General features: G+C 36.7%; 2 protein-coding genes across 6 annotated transcripts in view; one reads left to right on the top strand and one right to left on the bottom strand.

The window, feature by feature from the left end:
* Window positions 1-8140, top strand: part of ATP5PF (ATP synthase peripheral stalk subunit F6) — a 393425-nt gene that overhangs the window by 66713 nt on the left and 318572 nt on the right. The gene's annotated exons all lie outside the window — the stretch shown is intronic.
* The window catches only part of HLCS (holocarboxylase synthetase), a 255339-nt gene that overhangs the window by 36800 nt on the left and 210399 nt on the right, over window positions 1-8140 (bottom strand). For all 5 annotated transcript variants that reach the window (XM_069062949.1, XM_069062951.1, XM_069062947.1 and 2 more), the window contains one exon: window positions 4202-4269. In XM_069062949.1, the coding sequence (XP_068919050.1) occupies window positions 4202-4269 (68 nt within the window). The remainder of the gene's footprint in view (window positions 1-4201; window positions 4270-8140) is intronic.

Here is an 8140-nt window from a genome sequence, read left to right as displayed (position 1 = left end):
GAATAAGGTTGACCCATTCCCTTTTGCCTTCCTATTCTTCCCCTCCATTGTAACCATTTTCCCTTGCCTCTTCTGTATGAGATAGTTTACCCCAATCTGTCTCTCCCCATCTCCTCTCATTATATTCCTCTCTCACCTCTTAATTTCACCTTTTAAGTATCATCCCTTCCTGTTAAATTGGTCCTGTGCCCTCTATGTATACCTGTAAACATATATACACACATTCACATATGTATTCATATGCCCATATACCCTCATATATAGACATATATATATTTCTAAACCCTTCAACTACTGAGAAGTTTCATAAGTTACAATTATTGTTTTTCCATGTAGGAAATGTTAATAGTTCAACTTTGAGAAGTTCCTTATGATTTCTTTTCCCTGTTTACCTTCTCATGCTTCTCTTGCTTCTTGTATCTGAATGTCAAATTTTCTATTCAACTCTGGTTTTTTCAGCAAGAATGCTTGAAATTCCTCTATCCCACTGAATGACCATATTTTCCCCTGAAACATGATACTCAGTTTTGCTGGGTAGGTGACTCTTGGTTTTAATCCCAGCTCCTTTGACCTCCGGAATATCATATTCCAAGCCCTTTGATCCCTCAGTGTTGAAACTGCCAGATCCTGGGTTATCCTGATTGTGTTTCCACAATATTCAAATTGCTTCTTCCTCACTGCTTGTAATATTCTCTCCTTAATCTGGGAATTCCGGAACCTGGCTATAATATTCCTAGGAGTTTTCTTTTTGGGATCTTTTTCAGGAGGTGATCGGTGGATTCTTTCAACCTCTATTTTGCCCTCTGGTTCTAAAACATCAGGGCAGTTTTCTTTGAGAACTTCCGGCTGGATTCCTGCTGGCCTGCCGGGCTGTCCTCAGCGGGATGTTAGTCATTTTCTGTGTCATTTTGTGGGTTCTGCAGCTCCAAAGTTTGTTTAGAGTCCCCTTTTCACATGGACTGGGGAGGGTGGAAGCGGCAGCCATGGGAAAGTCATGCTTCTACTCTGCCATCTTGGCCCTGCCCCCCCTGAAAGTTTCTTTATTCTGAATCTACCATCTTGATAAAGTTCCTCTATAATATGTCTTGGATACTTCTCAGGCATCAGTGGAATGCCCAACAACCCTCAAAATTTTCAATGGTATCACTTCCAGTTTACTTCCTCTGAGTTTTTTTTCTAGCAAGATACTCTTTCAGGAACTTGGTCAAGTCATAGACTTTGTAATGTAGGATAATCCAAGTGCTCTTGCTGTGGCTGTACTTCTGGATCTACTCCAGGGTGTAGCACTTCACCATACTGTTCAGCTTCTCTGCACTCTCAGCCCACAGAGAGATCCAGCAGCACTTTACACAGAGCAGCAGCAAGGGTAGCAGTAAGAGCATTTCTGACATAGGACATTCTTTTACCAACAACCCAGATTGGCCTGGGAAGGGATATGACCTGATTGGTACTTTGATTCTGTGCCCAGAAGGTTTGGGCAGTTTTCTTATATTAATTCTTGCATGATGGTGTTCAGGTTTTTGGAATTGTTATTTTCTTACAGGAGGCCTATTATCTTTAAGTTATCTCTATGCATCCTGCCTTCCAGATCAATGTTTCACATAAACAGGGTTCTCTTCCTTCCTTGTCTCTGCCTCCTAGATTCCCTGTCTTCCTTCAAGTCTCAGCTAATATCCCACCTATCCTATGCAAAACACCTTTGCCAATCCTTAATCTTAGTGTTTTCCCTCAGTTATTACCTCCAATTCATTCCGTATGTGCCTTGTTTGTACACACCTGTTTGCATGGTGTTTCCCCCATTAGATTGAGAGTTCAGTGGGAGCAACAATTATGTTCTGCCTTTCTTGAAATCCTCAGTACTTCGCTTAGTTCCCCGTACATAGTAAGAGCTTAATTAAGAGCTTAATTATTTTTGACTTATGAGAAAAAGTTGAGAAATTATGAATTACATTATTTCAAGAGATTTTCTATTTCCCTATGATAAGAACAGATTACTATTTTTGAATATTAAAATAATTTCTGGGTCATCCTCATAGTCTAGAAGGAGGGAGAGTGAAGGAATAAGCACTTAAGCAACACCTACTATGTGCGAGGCACTATGCTAAGCACTTTATAAATATTATCTCATTTAATCCCCACAACAACCCTGTAAGGTAGGTGCTGTTATATTATCTCCATTTTACAGATGAGGAAACTGAAACACAGAGGGGTTAACTAACTTGCCCAGGATCACACAGCTAATGTCTGAGATAACATTTGAACTCCGATCTTCCTGACTTCAGGCCCAATCCTCTATCCATGGTGCTGCCTAGTGGCCTCTGAGAGAAAAGGCAGTTTTCCCAATTGCTATAATGAGCAATTTTTTCCCCACAGTGCTTCAATCCTATTCAAGCCATTCTTTCTTTGTCTCTACAGATTTCTGAAAGTAGAACTGTGCTTACTCTGGATACTGACATAGTTTAGGGGAAGACAAGGACAAGACTGCCTTGCCTCCTATAATGGCAAGAAAAGTAGTACTTTGCTACTTGTTTCAGCTATTCAAATGCCGTTGAGCCTCGTCTGTGATTGTGTCAAGTCTTTGTTGAAAACAGTATATACTGTGTTGCCCTTAATAGGCCTAAGAGAATTTGAAGATGTTCCCTGCCCTTACCAGGCCCAACCTCATCAAATGGAGCCCACAGTGGGAGGCGCTTGCTGAAAGAGAGGAACAGGAAGGAGCAGAGCAGATAAGATCTTGAGCACAAGCTGGGACCAAGCAGAGCTAAGAGAGAAAATGTTTGTGATGTCAGCACTCTGTTGTTCTATGTTAGCATAACTTTGGCAGACAGAAGCATTCTATCTGTTGATTTGTGTTACTTTGTCAGACAGAAGCACTCTGTCTGTTGATTTGTGCTGATTTCTCAGACAGAAAATGAATTGAGATGATAGTGCTGGCAATGTGTGTAAATACTGTTATAGCTCTGTTAAGCTTTGTCTTCCTAGAAACAGAAATCGTGAAGGTCTTAGAGTGGAATAGTCCCCATGGGCTGAGATACAGAACCAGAGCAGAGAGCTGCCTATGTGTGAATCCAGGCAAGAGCTGGGAGTGTGGAAGAGGAGTCACGAGGTTTGGAAGTCAGCCTTGAGTTAAGATGAAAAAAGACTTTAATTCGGTACTCAGCACTGACTGTTGATACTGTAACTTACTGTGACCTAGGGATGGATGGTGTTTATACTTTCTGCTACCCCTTAAGGATGATTGGCTTAAGGGGGATTACTCCTTAAGGATGATTGGAAGCCAGACTGGAGTCAAGATAAAAGAAGATGATGTGGGTACTCTATACTGATTGAGGATGTTGTGACTTACTGAACCATATGTTTTGTTTAAAACTATGTGGCCACCTTAGTAAGAAGTTGTTATGTTATATTGTTGTGAACATTGTACTTTAGTTTCTTGAATGTTTTGCTTTAGCTTTTTGCTGAATAAATAGAGAGTTCACTCTACTATGTGATTAAATCCTTAAAGTTATTCACAGCAGCAGTCCTCAGGAGGGCTACTTGTGATTGGCTTTATACCTCCTCAGGAATCATTCTTTAGTAAAGGCTTGGAGAATGCTTAGATTTAGACATAGAAGGGAACTCAGAAGCTAGTGCATATAAATTTCTTCATTTTACACATGAGAAAACTGAGACCCAGAGAAATTAAGTGACTTAGACAAGGTAACAAAAGGAGTAAAAACCAGTAGGGATTTGAACTCAGGGTCTGACTCTAGAACCAGTGTATTTTCCACTATTGCTTATTATGTATAAAGTACTGGACATCACTAGAACTGCAGATGGTGAAATAAAAGCTTCTTTCTGTCTTTTCAGTCATCTTCTCTCTTTCTTCAACATTAACCATTAATATAGTAGGTATTTCCATAGTGAACCTTTGAAAAAAAAAAAGTTTATAATACGGCCAGAATTATAGAACTACAAAGCCTAGAATATATCATTAAGGAAAATTTATAGGACTTAGTTAACCAAATGTTAAAATTACTGTGGACATATATCAAGTTTTTAATAAACATCACAGTTGAAAGGGAGTGTTTAGATGACTTCTATTCCTTCTGATCATGACTTCTACTATTACCCAAATGACTAGAGTTCCAAGGTAACTGCCATGAAATACGAAATTGAGATTTCAAAATGCATACCACAATAATAACAAGAGGTTACTGACCTTTTCCTTGTGTTTGCCGGGCTGCAATTGCTACTAAACCAAGATTTGGTGGCACTTCAAACATCAACCTAAAATACGTAGGAAAGATTGGTCAGCAAAAATGGAAATGAAAACCAAATGATACATTGGTCCATCCTGGACAAAAAGAAGAACATTCTCTGTTTTCTTTTCATTCTGTTTTGTAATTAATTTGTTTTTAAAGGTATGATAGTTGCAAGTTTCATTGATGAAAGTCAAAAGAGTATAATAATGATCTATTCAATAATCAAGAATATTTCAGCAAAACTTCCAAAAAAGGGTTGGGAATATGTGCAAACACACACACACACACACACACACAAACAAAATAACACACTTTTATATGCACACACTATAACTTGGTTTATATAAAGCATTTTTGAATTATATTTCTTCAAAGTTTTCTATCAAGTACATTTTCTTGCCTACCTGGTGTCCCTATCTCCAGCAAGAAACAACCAGTAATTCCTAACATTTGTTTCTACTTACAGTGCATTTTTGTTCAAACTCTAGAATATATGTAAAATAACAGAAGTTTTTGATTATTTAAAAAATCAATATGGTGGCAATAAAGTGGTTTAAAAGATACACTTTCCCAGGAGAACTAATTATGTTTTAACTATAGTAAATAAATCCACACCTTCTGAGAACTCTGGAGAACCCTGGATTATTTTAGGCTTGGTTTCTGCTTTTAAAATGGCTTCATTTAAAAGAATATGAACTTCCCTTCTGGGGTTAGTAGAAAAGTCTACTTTAATACCACCAAATGAGTCAACATTAACTGAAAAAAAAAATGTTGCTTTGAGAATTTCCTCTGAGCTACATTGGGCATATTTTAACTTCACATTATAATACTTTTTTTTTTTCAATTTCCATTGAGTTACTGAACAGGCATAACATAGACATGAATTCTGGCAAAATTTACTTTTAATAAACTAGGAATAAAATTATTTGTGGTCTGAAACTTTTATTAATCAATGTGGCTGCAAAGCCTAACATTTATTTGAACATACACATTTAGGGACAAATACAGTGTGGGATTTTAAGTGCTTCTGGATCCTCCTGGAAATGACCATTATATGTAAAGTGAGAAGAACCAGGAGGAAAAAAAATTAAAGTATTACCACAATAATGTAAAGGAAAACATCCTTGAAAGACTTCAAAGTTCTCTGATCAGGGCTGAATTATGACTTCAGAAGACTGATAATGAAGTATGTTTCCAATCTCTTGGCAAAGAAGTGATAGATTAGAGGTGCAGAAAGAGATACATTTACTGACACAATGTATTTATTTGCTTTGCTTGACTATAGTTTTTAATTACAAGGTGGGGCTTCTATTTGGATTGCAAGGAGGAGAGGTAATGAGAGCAATGCAAAAAAAAAGCCTTTTAAAAAGAACATCAAAAGCATTAAAAACATGAAGAGAGGAGAGGAAGTTTAGGTGATACAAACAAGGCAGTTCTGTTGCTAACATGTTAATCTACATTTTAGTAAAAAACTGTACATAAAGGAAAGTCTGTTTCATACATAATGACCTTTTCTTTATTGCTGTATATTGAAATATTCGTGTTTGTTGATGTTTTAAGTTCATATTTAAAAAGAAAATTAAAAAAATAAAAAGAAATGACTATTATAAGGGAAGGCTAATTATAAGTACTATTGCTCCCCCTACTGCCAGGATAAGTACCAATGGGAAAAATGCTATGGAAGGAACTAATTTTTGATTTCAGCCTTAGTAGGACAGAATTTTACAGATGGCTAAGGCCAAATAAGAAAAGGTACAGCTAAGAGTAGTGAAAAACAACAAAATGTCACCCCTTTGAAAATTCCTAGATGATACAGGAATCCCAAATACCTGACTACTCAAACATATAGCACCAAACCAAGAAGAGACCATCATAAGACAACTTACTAAAAGGTTATGAGCCACAACTGACAAGAGGACTAACAGGCCTACCAGATGTTTTCCCCCATGGCTACTAGATAAAGTACAGGTATTTTCAAAGAGAGTCAAGCCTTGAGGACCATTTGCCAATTCTACTTCTATTTCTTATGAAATACAACTCAAAAAAGTATTTTTTTTTAACACACACACCAAGAAAAGTAAACAAAGTAAGGAAAAAGTATACTTTGTTCTTCATTCAGACTCTTATCATTTCTTTTTTTGGAGATGGGTAGCATTTTTCATCATTAAGTCCTTCAGAACTGTCTTGGATTATTGTATTGCTGAGAATAGTTAAGTCATCAAGAGCTGATCAATCACACAATATTGTTACTATACATGATGTGTTCCTGGTTCTGCTCATTTCACTTTGTATCAGTTCATATAAGTCTCTCCAGTTTTTCTGATACTAACATTCTTGTCATTTCTTATTGCACAATAGTATTCTATCACGATCATATAAAACAACTTGTTCAGTCGTTCTCCAGTTGATGGACATCCCCTCCATTTCCAATTCTTTGCCACCACTAAAAGAGCTGCTATAAATATTTTTGTACATATATGTCCTTTTCCTTTTTTTTTTTTATCTTTTTAGGATACAGACCTAGTAATCGTATTGCCTGGTCAAAGAGTATATACACATGGTTAAAACCATGTATACATACATACATACATAACCCTTTGTCATAGTTCCAAGCTGTTCCCCAGAATGGTTGGATCTATACACAACTTCACCAACAGTGCATTACTGTCTCAATTTTTCACATCCCCTCTAACATTTGTCATTTCCCTTTTCTGTTATATTAGACAACCTGATAGATGTGGGCAATAGTTCAGAATTGTTTTAATTTGCATTTCTCTAATCAATAATGACTTGAAGATTTTTTTCATATAACTATAGATAGCTTTGATTACTTCATCTGAAAACTGCCCATTCATAACCTTTGATCATATTTATTAACTGAGGAATGGCTCTTATTCATATTAATTTGACTCAGTTCTCTACATTAGGTGATTCTTTAAATGAATACGCATATATCAGACAACTATATACCATACTCAGTGATGGTGACTGGAGGAGATCATAGGCAGAAAAATGGTTCAGAAACCAAACACAGACTTTTAGAACAAAGAGAAATGATCAAGGGAACATATGAATGAAACTGCTAGAGGTTTGGCAGCAGTTAAAAGAGTATATTAATGGGAAGACCATGCTTGTTCTGCTTATAGCCCATGAAGAAATTCTGTGAGGAGCAGAACATGGTGAAGTAGCTAATGATTAGGGTGAGAACACCAGAGGCTGAGAGATTTATTTGTGCTGAGATAAGTCTAGGGGCCTTGCCACATAGCTCCTGGTCAACAAGGGAGCATTTATGAACCTTCTCATTTTTACATTTCTGAAAATGAAGTTGCTTGCATTTTCTTTACCAAAAAGGAGAAAGCATAAAAGCATTTTTATTCTTAGTTGCTGATGTTCTCACATAAGTCAAAGTCATTGTATAGTTACTACCTCCCTGACTCTTTTTTCCTTTGTAGTTGACTAGGGAAGTAGTTGTAGGGCGGAAGTTTTTTGCAAATAAGAGTCTAGCATATTTACCAAAATAACTAGAAATACTGAAGAAAAAAATGCTCTATTTTTACATTCTCTGAGTTAGTACTAAAATAGTATTTTGGTATAGAAGTATCAGGAACCTTCAAAGAGATTACTTTGCAAATAACAAAGAAATCCTGGCCACTTGTACCAATTAAGCACAGTAGATCTCCTAATTTCATGGAGCTGGATGAAAGACTGGTAGTGTAAGGGTGGAGCTGAAACCTCCCCATTTTGGTTCTGATACCTACCTAGGTAAAAGCACTTTTTGATTGAATCAGACTGTATGAATTGAGTGTGGACACCTCCTAGAATCAATCAAAACCATTGTGTGAGAAACCAAGTCATATACTAAGCAATTTGTATAAAAGGAAGAATCTATTTCAGAA

The sequence above is a fragment of the Petaurus breviceps genome, unplaced genomic scaffold (assembly GCF_028583685.1).
Source record: "Petaurus breviceps papuanus isolate PSGF00001 unplaced genomic scaffold, PetGlider_PUasm1.0 90515, whole genome shotgun sequence".
Lineage (NCBI taxonomy): Eukaryota > Metazoa > Chordata > Mammalia > Diprotodontia > Petauridae > Petaurus > Petaurus breviceps.
The sequence above is the reverse complement of the archived record's forward strand: the minus strand, read 5'-3'. Positions and strand labels throughout refer to the sequence as shown.